At 47.2% G+C, this 15,894-nt stretch overlaps 1 protein-coding gene across 1 annotated transcript; it reads left to right on the plus strand.

The window, feature by feature from the left end:
• The first annotated feature begins 1,524 nt into the window (after positions 1–1,524).
• Positions 1,525–1,878, plus strand: LOC136302932 (keratin-associated protein 6-5-like). Its single transcript, XM_066206511.1, has one exon. The coding sequence runs from the start codon at positions 1,525–1,527 to the stop codon at positions 1,876–1,878; it is 354 nt and encodes a 117-aa protein (XP_066062608.1).
• Positions 1,879–15,894: the final 14,016 nt, after the last annotated feature.

Genomic DNA, 15,894 nt, shown 5'->3' on the forward strand with positions numbered 1-15,894 from the left:
GAATGTTGCTGGCCCAGAAAACGTTAAAGATGAAAGAAACCTGTAATACACGGGACGTACGGGAAGGCTGGGAACACGCTAATAATCCCAAACAATGAGGAAAATTAACGTTAATTGTAAGATATGACTTGCGCAGGCAAATTTGTTTTTTTTCCAACCAATGGGACTCCGGACCTTTTGAACCCACGGAGCGTCTCAGATAAGCCGGGAGGGCAAAGCTGGAGTATAAAAAGGGCTCGGAGCTCCAGGTTCTTCATCAGCTCTCCTGCCTCCTCCTCATCCTCATCCTCCTCACGGTGAACTCGGTAAGCTTTTCCTTCCTCTCCTCCCCCTGGATTGAGAATTCTTTTGGAATTTCTGTCGGGGTCGTGGCTCCTCTGAACTTGTCAGGTTTATCTCTTTTTTTTTTTTTTTTTTTTTTTTTTTTGTTTTTTTCACCTGGGTTCAAGTTTTGAAAGCTGCAGGTGGAACTTTCCTGGTCCTCTTGGTACCTGGAGTTCCCTGACAAGGGATTTTTGGGACAGCAGAGGTAGGAAAGGGTTTCCCCCACCGTGGCTTTTGGTGCGGTTTTTCCTTAAGTCTCCAATTTTAAAGTGGGATTTTAGGTCTGTTTGGTTCGTTCGTGGTTTCTTCTGGGGGCTCTCAGCATTTCCAGGTGCAAATTAAACCGGGTGGGAAGCACCGGAACAAACCTTGGAGCGATGGACCCAAAACCTGAAGGGTGTCACCGCAGGAAAATTTTTGGGAAGCTTTTCCTGATGGAGTCGGGAATGCAGAGCCTGTAGGACATCCCTACATGGAGATGCCACGAATGCACGACATCTCCATGTAGAGACATCCTACAGGAAATTCGGGGTTGCTAACTCCTAGCCAGCAGAAAAAGCCCCGAAGCAGCAGCAAGGTTTTGATCTGGTTTTGATCTGTGGCCGCTGATTCCTTCCGCAGGGGCTCCACCAATCCAAGGAATACAGAAATTTATATTATACATACGTAGTATTTGTATTTAAAAGTATGATTAATTAAATATATGTAAAAATAGATTTTAACTATTATATTATATTATATTATATTATATTATATTATATTATATTATATTATAAAATATATTATGTAATATTAAAATATATAATATAAGATATATAATATAATTCTATTATAGAATATAATACTATATATAGAATATATCATATATAAAATATATTATAAAAATAACAATATATTTTATATATATAGAAAAAATATATAATTTATATAAATGCAGAAATACTTCAACACGACTAGATCAGATCTACATGAATACAGACTACAGAATAACTTAAAGGCAAATACAGAATACAAAATAATCTAAAGGCAGCGGGTGAACTGGCAGATTTATTATCCGAATGGGGCGTGGCGAGGAGCTGAGGTCCTAATTCCCCCTCTGCCCTCGGCCTTGTGAGGAACATTTCGCCGCTACACCTCGAAGTCCTCACCACTCATCCTTCCCTCCCCCTCGCAGGTTTTTTAACCTCCACCTCATCCGAGATGACTTTCATCCAGAGCCTGTGCGACGACGACTGCTACTCCCCCTGCGGCTACGGGAGCCTCTACGGCTACCGGGGCTCCGACTGCGGCAGCCCCTGCGGCTACCGGGGCTACGGGAGCCTCTACGGTGGCCTCTACGGTTCCCGGGGCCTCTCCGGCTACGGTTACGGCAGCTTGTACGGCTACCGGGGCCTCTGGGGCTCCGGGGACTGCTACGGCTCCGGGGGGTACTACGGCGGTTATAGGGGATTGTACGGGGATTGTTACGGGTACCCCGCGTTCTCCTACGGCCGCTACGGGTACGGCTCCCGCTACGGCCAGAGGTTGGGCTACGGCGGTTGTTACAGCTGTTGAAGATGGAGGGAGAGACCCCAAAACCCATCAGCTGCCCTGGTTGATGGGGAGTCTGGGAGTGGAGACACGGGGCAGGCGGAGTTTTGGGGACACGAGGCAGCCCCAGGGTGCTCCGAGGGCTCTGAGGTGCTGCTGAAGGGTTGGCGGTGTTCAGCCTCCACCCCGGATCTCCTCTCCGCCCAGGTCTTCTCCTCAAGGCTCCAACAAACCCAACCCCGGGCTCCTGGCTGTACAAAACCTTCCTTCTTCCCCCCTCTCTGACTGGATGATGTGGGTGTAGTGTGACTTTGGGAGTGTGGTCTTTGCCTTCTGTAATTCCCTTCAAAGTTGTCTCTTTTGGTTCCTATTAAAGATTTTCCTTTTTTTCTGCATCAATTCAGCGTTTCTGGGTTTGGTTGTTGTCGCCAGATGGACTCGAAAACGAAGGACACTAACTGAGCTAGCAAAAAGAAAAAGGTTTATTTTGAGATTCTAGCTGACACAGTCTTTGAAATTTGATCAAGGAGTGGAAGACAAGGTTAACACTTCTCTGACCTCACTAGTCAACCTAAAAATCCATCAACTTGTTCTCCTCTCTAAATAAGAATGCAGATTTACAAAAACCACCAATCTCTGTTTGTGTTACAAGCGTAAAAACTCCAGCACAAAAATGTAAAAAACATCAAAAGGCTGAAAAATCAGAGCAACAAGTTGCCATTTGAGTTTCTCAGACAGGCTGGAATTCTTTGGTGTCCAAAAGCCTGGGGAAGCCTCAGTGTCCCGTTTGCTCTTTTTTCCACTAAATTAAAATTAAAATGAACTCCAGAAATTAGGTGGAGCTCACACAAATAAGAATTCTTTTTGCAGCAAAAGGATTGGGAGACAAAAGGATGGAATTTCCTCCTGCTCAGGTCTTGGAAGAGGCTGCCCAGGGAGAATGAGGACATTTCAATTGTTTTTTTGTTTTTTTTTTTTTGTCTTTAGGACTATTTGCCTTTTCCCCCCCATCTTCTGGCTTTTAGTCCCTGGATTTAGTGGGTTATTGCAACTGCACTTGGAAGTGGATTTTATTCACCTGAAATGGATTTTCTTCTGTTCTGTGTGGAAGATCAAGGGGGTGGTTTGAGTTTTCCAGGCCCACACAAGCAAAGCCCCCATTTCCTGCTTGACACCTTTCCCATTGATTTCAATGCAATTTTTTTTTTTTTTTTTAATGTTTTATTGGCTGGGCATGAAATGTGTCTGATAAATTGGAGAGTGACAGAAAATCGAGACTCTGGAACAAGAGCAGTTGAATTCAGTTTCCAGGAACTGGACAATATTCTGCTCAGCGGAACAGAATATATCTATATCCTCTATAAATTATAATATATCTATTATAATATATCTATTTTCTATATCCTCTGTAAGGGTCTGGGACTAAATGCTTCCTATTTTGAAACATCATTATCAAGATTATTCCAGCCCTGTTGTGATGAAGTTTTAGCTCTACCCCAGCCCAAACCATTAAATTTAAATTTAAATCCGACAACAGCTTCAATTAAGAAAAGGAAAAGGGAGAAGTTTCGGTGTTTCTTGAACTTCTGAGGGGTGGAAGGGCAGAAAAGGGTAAATTCACAGGGAGCAGCTGCTCAGAATGTGGAAGGGAAGGAAGAGTTTGAATCACAGAATTCCAGGTTGGAAACCACCCCCCCCCCCCCCAGGTCATCAATCCCCACCTGTGCCCAGTCCCCACCTGGAAACTCAGAACAACATCCAGGAATTCCTTGGACACCTCCAGAGATGGGGATCCAACCCTCCCCGAGCCCCTTCTGAGGTCTTTTCCCTTTTCCAGGAGGTTTTTCCCCCCCTGAGCCTCCCCCGGCCCAGCTCAGGGCCATTCCCTCTTGTCCTGGCCCTGTTCCCTGGGATCAGATTCCAAGTCCCACCTGGAGGATCCCAAAATCCCCCCTGGATCCCCCTTTTCTCCAGCCTGAACCCCCCAACTCCCTCAGGATTCTTTTCCAGTCCCTTTCCCATCCCTGGAACATTCTCCAGCCCCTCAATATCCCTTTTCCCATGAGCTGCACACGGATTCGAGGACAAAAAAAACCCTTCCCTCCAGAATCCCAGAGCTCCCGGAATATCCAACAAACCAAGGACAGAGAAAACAAAACAACCGGATCTCCAGAGTTAGTTTGTTTTTTTTTTCAAATGCAGACAGTGTTTAATAAGAATAAGAAGAATAATAAGAAGAGCTGGCACAGACACAGAAAGATTATAGTTTTGGGGATGCTGGGAGCAGCTCCGGGAGGGTGAGTCACGGCACTCCAGAACATTCCTTTTCCTTGTTCATCCTCCGGGCCCTCGTAAAAAAAAATCCAGATCAAAGGGCCAGACAGCCCTTAACGCTCCCTCAGCCAGGGAGGGCTCGTTGGAAATGCAGATGAGACACCAAATCTCATTTCACGGAGCTCCTCCGGCCCCATTGCAGCAACCTTCGAGAAGTTTCACACGCATTGTTGCAGATCCGTCCCTCCCGTGGCTGAGGGAGGGTTCAAATCTGGGATATCCGGAGAGCTGAGACAGGCAGGAAGAAGGAGATGGAGAGAAGGACGCAAAAAAATGGAAATTTCAAGAGGTTTAGGAGCACGGCAAAGCCCCCTCCGTCCACGGGAACTTCACCCTGGGGGAAGAAGCTTCGCTTGCCCAGCAACCTTCTAGAAGTTTCACACGAATTGCAAATCCGTCCCTCGGGTCCCTGAGGGAGCTCTGGGATGGTTCAAATCCACGATATCAGGAGAGCTGAGACAGGCAGGAAGGAGGAGACGGAGAGAAGAGGGAGAAAAAAGAGAAATTCCAAGAGGTTTCGGAGCCCGTGGGGGGGCTCCGCCAACGTCGACAGCGGGCTCGGCCATTCGTCTTCCGTGGGGATTCCGTGGGGATGGATTCTCCCGGGCGGGATCAGCAGCAGGAGTAGCAGCAGGGGTAGGAGCAGCAGGAGGAGTAGGAGCAGCACGAGGGGTAGCAGTACCGCGTGGTGCAGCTCCTGGAGGTGAGGCAGGCGCCGTAGGAGCGGCGGCAGCAGCTCAGCGTGCGGGACACGACGGGGCTGCAGCTGTAGGTGCGGGTGCTGTAGCACGGGGAGGAGCAGCACAGGGTGTAGCAGCACGGGGAGTAGCAGCACGGGGAGTAGCAGCACGGGGAGTAGCAGCAGGACATCTCGGGGGGCTTGCGGGGGGTGGAGGTGAACCTGGAATAGGGCTGAGGGGGAGGTGGGGAAAGGGGGAGGGAAAAAAAAAAAAAAAAAAAGGAGTTTGTGGGAGCAGTGGAGTGGTGTGGGGTTGGGTGGAAATGTTGGGTGAATTCCCCTCAGGTTTGAAGGGGGTTTTAATGTCGGAGATTCCCTGATTCTGAGAATCCCAGGACCCCAGGATCTCAGAATTGCAGAACCCCAGAATCCCAGGATGCCCAAACACCAGAATGCCTGAACCCCAGAATCCCAGAACCCCAGGATCCCCAAACACCAGAATGCCTGAACCCCAGAACCCCAGAACCCCAGGGTTCCAGAACCCCACGATTCAAAAACTCCAGAATCCCAAAACCCTAGAATCCCAGGATTCCAGAACCGCAGGACCCCAAAATTCCAGAATCCTAGAACCCCAAAACCCCAGAATCCCCAAACCCTAGAATCCCAGGATTCCAGAACCGCAGGACCCCAAAATTCCAGAATTCTAGAATCCCCAAACCCTAGAATCCCAGGATTCCAAAGCCCCAGAACCCCAGAATCCCAGGATTCCAGAACTCCAGGATCCCAAGACCACTAAGGTTGGAAATGACCTCCAACACCTGCCCCCAACTGTCACCCAGCCCGGAGCACTGAGTGCCACGTCCAGTCCTTCCTTTGCGGCTCCAAACCTCCCTTCCAAACCCCAAAAACCCCTTCCCAAGAAAATAAAAACCCAACAAAAACCTTCCCAAAGAAGGAATTTGTGGGTGTTTGGTGTCCCAGCACGGGGCGGGGACGTCCCAAAGTCTGACTGGGATCCCTCAGAGCATTCTCTGGAGTTCTTAGAAGTGCTCAGGCACAACTCAAGGAGTTCATTAAAATCTCCAGCCTCCCCGTCTGGTTTATAATATTTTAAACACGAATGATTTCCTCCTCCCGGGTAACACCGGCTTTTTTTTAGTGCCAGTTCCAGCGAGGACGGCTAGAGGTTTAAACCCTGCAGCTCAGAGGGACAAAAAACCCCAAAACAATTCCTGGGGTTTTTCCAGATTCCCCCGTTGCAACAGCCTGCCACAAAAAAAAAAAAAAAAAAAAAAAAAAAAAAAAAAAAACAACAACAAAAAAAAAAAAAAAAAAAAAAAAAAAAAAACAAACCATTTCCTCCTTGGGCAACCGCTCTGAAAATTCCAGGTGTCACCACACGGAACAAAAAAAAAAAACAAATAAAGAAACCCAGGAATTGTAACTCAGAACTTCTTTTCCAAAGACGTCCATGAGTTGAGGTCCCTCAGATTAAAAAGCATCCAGGAGAAAACACCTGTGAGCAAAGGATTCCCCTCCCAAATGCAAAGATTTTTCCATGAAAATGGGATCTGGACTCACCGAGGTCAGCGGGAAGAGCGAGGCGAGAGGAGCCGTGTGAGGAGCGCCGGGGCCTGGAGCATTTTTATATTCCCCTCGTGGAACTCGGAGCGGTTCCCCCTTGCCCTGAGCTTCCCCTTCGTCAGCCACGGCAGGAATTCGGGGGGAAGTACATCAGCAGCCCCAATTGCTGTAATCGTTCTCACAATTTTGGAATTCCTGGGGTTGGCGTGATGACTACAGCCCGGCAGATTCCTTTTCATCTCCCGGGACTTTTCCAGGACAAAAGAGGATTTCTGGGAATGGCGGGGGCTGGAGGCTACGCACAACAGCTCCAGCCACAATTCCTGGACAGCTGGGAGAACCTGGATTGGTTCTTTTTTTGCCTCCTGGCCGGCCCCCAGGGGAGGTGGACGCTGCACATTTCGGGGGTGACGTAAAACACACCCGGGGAGCGGAGCAGGATCACCCCGAGCGCTGCGGGATTTCCGTCACAATTAATGACGGGCGTTCCATCGATTCCTCCGGGTCCTTCCCCTCGCCTATAATTTTGTCCCAGGAGAGGCAGAAGGATCAATTAATGCAGCATCTGAGAAATGTGGTTAATTCTTGTGGTCTGGGGGTTGTTTTTTTTTTAATTTTTGCCCTTTTTTTTTTTTTTTTTTTTTTTCCGGATGAAATTATCGGGGAAAAAACTCGTTTGAGGCGGCGTCTTGTGATATCCCTGACGTGGCTGACGTTTGTGGGGTTTATAAATGGGATTCGTGGGCACGAGCTCATCCCAGAACCCATCCCTGTGCCGGGCAGGGGGGTGAGGGAAGGGATTCTTCCCCTCTCTGAGATCCCACCGGGAATGCTGAGCCCAGCCCTGGCGTCCCCAACGGAAAAAGGGACCTGGAATTGTTGGAGCAAGTCCAGAGGAATTGGATAAAGGGGCTGGAGCTCATCCCCTGTGGATCCAGGTTGGGAATTTTGGGAATGTTGAGCCTGTGGAGAGGCCCAGAGCCCCTCCCAGGACCTGCAGGGGCTGCAGGGAAGCTGGAAAAGGATTTTCCATCAGGAACTGTGGGGACAGGACACAGGGAATGAGGTCAGAGGGGGGATTTGGGTGGGGTTTTGGGCAGGAATTGTTCCCTGGGAGGCAATCCAAGGAATTCCATGGATTCCCCATCCCTGGAAGTGTCCCAGGCCAAGTTGGATCCACCTGGGATGGTGGGAATGTCCCTGCCCATGGAACTGGGGTGGGATTTTTTTTCAGGATTTCAGGTTCCTTTTCCATCCCAAACCATCCCAGGACTCCCTGGGCTGGTTTATTTGGGATATTTGGGATAAATCCTTCCCTGGCTCAGGTTTTTCCATGGATTTCCCATCCCTGGAAGTGTCCAGGGCCAGGCTGGAGCCACCTGGGATGGTGGGAATGTCCCTGCCCGCGGCAAGGGTGGAATCAGGAGATCTTTAAGGTCCTTCCAACCCAACCCAATCCATAAAAACCGGCCAAGGATCTTCTCTTTTTGTCTTAAAAAAAACCCAAAAAACAAAAACCAAAGCAACTTTTGGGATCCTCCTCAGCTTTAGCAATGAAACCCAGGTCTCCTAAATTCATACACAGGAGTTCAAATTACGGAAATAATTTCCTAATAATTCCATAGTTTTTAAAAATAACTCTACAATAATTCTATAATTTTCTATAATAATTTCATAATAATTCCATAATTTCATAATTTTGCAGCCCCTCGGTCGGGCTGGAGAACCCCAAGAGGGCTGGACATTCCCCTGGGGAGGGATTTTTCCCCAGGCAGGGAAGCAGGAATCTCTCCCCGAGCTGCTGCGGTGGCATTTTCCAGCCCCGGATTTCTGTCACTTAAATAAAGAAAAAAAATTCATTTAAATAAAGAAAAAAAATTTCATTTAAATAAAAAAAAATCATTTAAATAAAGAGAAAAACCCTCCTTTGGCCCCGGGGGCTCAGGAACCTTCCAGCAAAGATTTGGGAGGGTTTAAATAACCCAGACATCCCCAAATGAACTTCTAATTAGTGTTTGGGAGGGCGCTGATACCACAAATCCCCGGCGAGGCTCAGCATTTCCTCGGTGCCTGTCATTATCCTCATTTAATATGCAAATGAGGCTTAGCTCACGGCGGAGGGGAAGGTCACACGGGGAGGTATTTGCTGAATTTTGAAAAAAAAAAAAAAAGAAAAAAGCTTCTCGGTTTTGTGCTGGGAAGGCTGAAAAATCGGCATTAATGAGGGAATAGTTTCGTAATTTTAACTCCCACGAATTCTTTTAATCAGCTCTGAAATCTGGGTTTCGTCACCGAAGCTGAGGAGGAGCCAAAAAGGTTTTTTTTTTTTTTAGAGACAAAATAATTGTGGGTTGTTTTTTCTGCTGTTGTCAGGTAGAGCTGAGAACAGATTAATGATCCCCGATGGAGAGGAAACCAATTGTTTTAATTGAAGCGGCGACACGGGGCAAATAAATTTAATTTCGTTGCTGTTTACATCGGTCAGTTCAGTTCTGAGTGATCAAAAAGGGACCGGGGGGCGCTGAAAGGCCGGATATTGTCCTGGGAAATTCGGGGAATGCAGAATATTTTCCAAAATCCCTTCAACCATCCAAATCAATGCAAAATTTTGGGGGTCCCGAACCCTGGAAATCCTAAACGGAGCTGAAGAAATGGGGAGTCACTTCTGTGCCCGAAAACACAGGGAGCAACTCAAGAAACGAGTTCGATCATTAGGTGGAAAAATCTAATTTATAGGACCTCTCGTTAATTAGAGAAAGATGGAGTGAAAATTCCTCGGGAATAATAAATTGAGGCATTTAATGAAGGGCTGTGATCCATGGGAGGGATTAAAACCCGTCCACACCCAGGAAATTTCAGCGCCTTTTATTTTATTATTTTATTTTATTTTATTTTATTTTATTTTATTTTATTTTATTTTATTTTATTTTATTTTATTTTTACGTTCCCTGGGGTGGCCACTGGTCACTGGTGTCCCCTGGGGTGGCCATGCTTCCTCGCTTCCCGGTGTTCAGTGTGTCCCCTCAGACTGCCAAAAACTGCAGATCTGAGAACCTGGTGCCTCATTTTAATTTAGAAAATTTTTTTTAATTTTGTGAGTGTGTGTGTGTGTGTGAAGGAAATAACCCAGCAAAGTCAAACACAATATTTTAAAAAAAGAACGTTAAAACACAACCGAAGGCAGCGCTGTGATGCAAGACCTTTTAATGAGAGCAAGAAGAAGTTACAGCTTGGAGTAGCACTGGAGTAACCAGGGGTTCACACCGAGGAGTAGCTACACCTCGCAGCGGAGTAAAGCCGGAGTTGGAAGAGGAGAGGAGCCGCCAGCACGGCCAGACCAGGCTCCTGCTCCTCCTGCTCCAGAACACACAAAAATCTCATCCCCAAAGACTGAGAAAGAACAGCAAAAAACAAACAAACAAACAAACAAAAAAAAGCGAATTAATCAGAGTCACAGCGAAAACATCCCGGAGCCAAATCCAGCCGGGAGCCTCCAGCGAGGATTTGGGGGGCGTTTTCCCGGTTTTTTGGGGTGTTTTTCCTGCCCGGGGCCGAGCTCAGCACTGGTAGCAGGGGTAGCAGCTGCCGTAGGAGTATCTCTGGAAGTAGCGGGAGGAGGAGGAGGAGTAGGGCGAGCAGTAGCGGGGGCTGAAGGAGGGGCAGCAGTCGCGGTAGCCCCAGAGCCGCCCGGAGTAGCCCAGCGAGCCGCAGGGGCTGCCGCAGTCGTAGCCGCGGGAGCTGAACACGGTCCCGTAGGCGCACGGGGAGTAGCAGGAATCCTCACACTGCCGCTGGTAGCAGAAAGTCATCGCGGGGGCTGCGGGGGAGGCGAGGCTGCCCGCCGGGATTGGCGAGAGAAAAGAAAATAATAATAATAATTTTAAAAAAGAAAAGCCCGTGAGGTGTTTGTAGGGACGGCGAGTAAACCCCGAGGAAACCCCGCGGGGAAGGGAGGGAGGGCCAAGACCGCTGCCCAATGCCCTCAGCCATCTCTCCATCCCCGATTTAAAGCCAGATCCTCCCCCTGATCCTCCGTCCTGAGCTTTCCTGAGCTGGAAAATGGGGTTGTGAACCTCGACCCTGAGTCAAGGCAGGGCCGGGAAATCCTCACAGCTCGAAGGCTTGAAGGGGAAAAGGGGATCCGTGCAGGGCTGAGGCTGTTTCAAATATGGAAAAGCCGGGGAGGAAAGGTTGGTTTTTGCACGGGGATAACTCCTAAGGCACCACCTCGGCTCCCTTTGGCTGCAGCGTTTGAATTCGCTGCTTTTGGGGAAACCCTCGTGGGTTTTTTGCGGGTTTTTTGTGTTTTTTTTTTTTTTTTTTTTGGAAAACCCCCGTGTGAGGATGGAAAAGAGGGAGAGGAGAGAACCGAACTGAACCCAACTCTCCATCCCAAGCCGCCCTCATTCCCTGACGTCCCACCTAAACCTCCCCGACACACCGAATTAATAATAAACCCCCAAAATATCCTCAAATAAAGTATTTCTCGTAGCGCAATCCAGGTAAAGCCGAATTTCTACATTTAGCAACCCGTTTTTAACAAAACCCCCGAATTGCACAGGCACGAAATCGCCCCTAAAACAAAATTTTAAAGTTTAACTCCCACCCCTTACCCCGCCAGGGCCAAACCCGGCAGTAAAACCCCTGTTAAGCCCGACTTACCGCGCTGAGCAAGAACCGAGGCTGGAGGAGCGAGTGCAGAGTCGCGGATTTCGCCGCCTTTTTATACATTTATCAGCCCCGGCCCCGTGGTGCTTTTTTTGGTAAACTCCTTTTTCATTTCTGAGCTCACCCCGCTCACGTCATCCCCGGCAGCTGATGGGGTTGTTTTCCCGGCTTTGGGATCCTTACTCAGCTCCCGGCTGCCAAAAAGGTGAGTTCTCCCCTTTCATGTCCAGACTTCCTGGGTCAATTAACATCTGGGGAATTAGGGGTGGCGAAATCCGAGCGGCAGCAGGAGAAGGAAGGAAGGATATTGAGAGCAGAATTAATGGATGCTGGCAGTCCCAATTTGGGATGAATGGGCAAATGTCAAGGTGCGAAGCCTGCGATGACTCCGGGTTCGTCTGAGGGAGGACGAATCTCAATTATCTTTCAAAATTAAAAATCCCCATTGTTTATTTCAAATCACGTTTTTAGGCCAGAATATTCATATTCTTTATATATATATATATGTACACACACACATATACATACATTTTTTTTAAATTTTTAATTTATTAGTAATTTTTTAAAAATTGTCATTAAGTAATTCGACCAAACTCGGACAAGCTCCTAAGCTGTAGAAAGAACTGGGGATCCTTTCCCGTGCAAGACTGGAAATACATTTGAATAAAACCAGATATCAGTGATTTAAATGAACCTCAGAGCGGGTAGAAATCCCCAACAAATCCGAATTCTTTCAAGCAGAAATGGCGATATTTGAAATCTCCCGGTTGATTTTATGACATTTGAAATCTCCGGGCGTCTTTTACGAAACCCACTCACACAAACTCGATTTCCTGCAGGGCCAGCCCCAGCCAGGCAAATTTCGTTGGCTCCAACAAGTCCCGCTGGGTGTTTTGTTTCCACTTCGATCAGAAAATTATTTCGCTCAGGGGTTCTTGACGAAGAGAATAGTAATAATAGTAATAATAATAATAATAATAATAATAATAGCAGCAACAACAAAACAGGGATTTATTCCTGTAAAAACTGCAGTTTTCCCAAGAAACCCCCCGAATCCTGACTATAATTTAATATAAATTGTTTTTTCGTGTTGCTGAGGTGTTTAATTTGTCCTAATGAAGGTGAATAATGCTGAGGCCTCCCCGGTGACCTTCACCTCCCAAACCCTGTTTTGCTGTTTACTCCCATCCCAAGGGAGGATAATGACAGGCACTTCTTGGGCCTTTCTCTACACATTTGGAATATCAAAGCCTTCATTAAGGCTTTATTAAATATTTTCGGGCACAAAGAGATTTATTATTTCAATATTAACGCCGAGGTTGCGCCACCCCTCTCTTATGTAATGTCCAAAAACGTGCATTGGGGTGTCCTGTTTCCTGCCTTCAGTGAAGTTATGAATTAGAACTTCGGAATTGGGTCTCCGGGAAACTTTTATTATTATTATTATTACTATTGTTATTATTCCGCTCTAAAAATACATCCTGGGCATGCCATTTCTGGTGTTCAGCCAATTTTCTGGCTGCATCAATGACATCCCCTTGTTCCAAATCAAAGAGCTGCTCCTTGCCCCTTTCGGAAGTCGCAGAAAATGCTGGGATGTTCCACGTGTCATTAAGAATTACGAAATTCACCAAAAAAAAAAAAAAAAAAGCAAAAAAGCAGAGATTGTGCGACTATTCCAGGGGGAGAAAATAAAAATAAAAATAAAAATAAAAATAAAAATAAAAATAAAAATAAAAATAAAAATAAAAATAAAAATAAAAATAAAAATAAAAATAAAAATAAAAATAAAAATCACAGCGAAGCACGTTCAGGGCCAAAGCCGCCGCGTTGGGAATTCCGCAGGACTTTGCTGATCCCAAAGCGCGAATTCAGCGCGATGATTAGAGAGGTTTTAATTGCCCCTGAGTGGTTTTGGGGATGAAAGGGACCCGGCGGGCGGAGCCGGACACATCATCAGGAACCCGGGGAAGCATCGGGATATCGATGAGGGGATGGAAAAGGGGCTGGAAATTGGGGTTGAGCCGGACACGTGCGCGGGGCGGGACCGGGAGCTCCATAAAAACCCCAAACCCCCGAGGAGCGACCATTCCCTTCTCCTGCCTTCTCCTCCCTGCACGCCAGGGTAAGTGGGGACAGATCGGGGAGATTCCCGTGAGTGATGAGGGGATGGATTTGAGGCTGTTCCTCCTCTCTTTTTTTTCCTCCTATTTTTTCCTCTTTCTTCTCTTTTTTCCCCTCTTTTTTCTTTTATTTTTTTTTTCATTTTTCCTCCGTTTTTACTCTTTTTTATCTTTCCTTTTTTCTTTTTTCTCTCTTTTCTTTTATTCTCTTTTCTTTTTTCTTCTTCTTCGCCCTCATTTTTTTCCTTTTTTTTTTCCTTTTTTTTTTGTCCATATTTTCCTTTTTTATTTTTTTTCCCCTACTAATCCACAAACGCTGCAGCCAAAGGGAGCCGAGGTGGTGCCTTAGGAGTTATCCCCGTGCAAAAACCAACCTTTCCTCCCCGGCTTTTCCATATTTGAAACAGCCTCAGCCCTGCACGGATCCCCTTTTCCCCTTCAAGCCTTCGAGCTGTGAGGATTTCCCGGCCCTGCCTTGACTCAGGGTCGAGGTTCACAACCCCATTTTCCAGCTCAGGAAAGCTCAGGACGGAGGATCAGGGGGAGGATCTGGCTTTAAATCGGGGATGGAGAGATGGCTGAGGGCATTGGGCAGCGGTCTTGGCCCTCCCTCCCTTCCCCGCGGGGTTTCCTCGGGGTTTACTCGCCGTCCCTACAAACACCTCACGGGCTTTTCTTTTTTTTAAATTATTATTATTATTTTCTTTTCTCTCGCCAATCCCGGCGGGCAGCCTCGCTTCCCCCGCAGCCCCCGCGATGACTTTCTGCTACCAGCGGCAGTGTGAGGATTCCTGCTACTCCCCGTGCGCCTACGGGACCGTGTTCAGCTCCCGCGGCTACGACTGCGGCAGCCCCTGCGGCTCGCTGGGCTACTCCGGGCGGCTCTGGGGCTACCGCGACTGCTGCCCCTCCTTCAGCCCCCGCTACTGCTCGCCCTACTCCTCCTCCTCCCGCTACTTCCAGAGATACTCCTACGGCAGCTGCTACCCCTGCTACCAGTGCTGAGCTCGGCCCCGGGCAGGAAAAACACCCCAAAAAACCGGGAAAACGCCTCCCAAATCCTCGCTGGAGGCTCCCGGCTGGATTTGGCTCCGGGATGTTTTCGCTGTGACTCTGATTAATTCGCTTTTTTTTTTGTTTGTTTGTTTGTTTTTTGCTGTTCTTTCTCAGTCTTTGGGGATGAGATTTTTGTGTGTTCTGGAGCAGGAGGAGCAGGAGCCTGGTCTGGCCGTGCTGGCGGCTCCTCTCCTCTTCCAACTCCGGCTTTACTCCACTGCGAGGTGTAGTTACTCCTCGGTGTGAACCCCTGGTTACTCCTGTGCTACTCCAAGCTGTAACTTCTTCTTGCTCTCATTAAAAGGTCTTGCATCACAGCGCTGCCTTTGGTTGTGTTTTAACGTTCTTTTTAATATTATTACACAAGGATTTCACCGGGAATTAATCCCAAAATCCCAGAATTTTGGGTGGGAAGGGACCTCTGGAGACCTCCCAAGGCACGATCCCGCCAAGGGAACAGAACTGGATTGACCTCAGCGCAAAATGAGCAAAAAAATTAATCAAAAACCTTTCCCAGTAAAACCGGGAGTTGTATTTCCAAAAAACTTCAGTCTGGAGCTTTCCTAAGCCTTTTTATGAATTTTTTTATGAATTTATTCATTCAGAAGCACGGCTCAAGTTGCTGTTCAGCCTGTATCCTGGTCTCTACATTTAACTGCAACTGGTCGCAATTTAAATCTTTTCTCTAACTAACTCAAATCAATAAAATCTGGGGAGTTGTAGACAAATTCCCAATCGAAAAGTGGAAAGCTTCAAGGGCCTCAGGATGCACAAGTAAAACCACACATGAGAATAAAATAAATTCTGCTGTCTCAGCCCTACAGACTGGTTTATCTATTTTAATTATTAAAATTAATGGAATTGTAACACGTATTTTGTTCACTCCGAGGAGTCTAAAGATAAAACTGGAAATAAACCCAGGTTTGGAGGATGAGGAGACAAAGCAGTTCACTGGAATTTTCGCCGGAATGGGAATTTCTGCCTCTCGTGGCTGCTCGTGCAGAGCCACATTTGAATGAAAAGCCTGAAAGGTGTAAAATGAATTCTGACTACAGCACCCTTGAAGTGACTCTTTTTCAATAAAGAAGCAGCTGAGAAGAGGATGAAGCTTTAAATAGACTAATAACAGCCTATAAATATATAAAAATAGTTACAGGCGTCTGAGAGGAGCTTTGAACTGCTGAAATTATTGACTGGGGAAAAAAAAATGAAGACATTGTAACTTTTTGTTAAAGGAGCACAAAGGAATAAATGAATTAATTGATATTTTTCCCTCCAAGCCTGTCCCTTGGAATAGGGATAAGGACTTATTTCCATCCTCAGACACTCAGAAGTCGGAGCTGCTGAATCTCCCGCAGGTCCTGTTCACTCCTGGGCCACTGGATGATAAATGTTGGGTCTGGAGTTTCACCTTGGGCAGAATTTCTTCCCTGCAAGGGGCTGCCCAGGGAGGTTTGGAGTCTCCACCCCTGGAATTGTCCAGGGAAAAATGGGAAATGGCACTCAGAGCTCAGGGTTGGGTGACACCGTGGGGATGGGACAAAAATTGGAGGAGGATCTTGGAGGTCTTTGCAACTTGAATTACCCTGGGATTCC

The sequence above is a fragment of the Chamaea fasciata genome, unplaced genomic scaffold, assembly GCF_029207755.1.
Source record: "Chamaea fasciata isolate MVZ Bird 193981 ecotype frontalis unplaced genomic scaffold, bChaFas1.0.hap1 SCAF_31, whole genome shotgun sequence".
NCBI lineage: Eukaryota > Metazoa > Chordata > Aves > Passeriformes > Sylviidae > Chamaea > Chamaea fasciata.

Coding starts and splice junctions, on each gene's coding strand:
- LOC136302932 (XM_066206511.1), top strand. CDS start 1,525: ATGACTTTCATCCAGAGCCTGTGCGACGACGACTGCTACTCCCCCTGC.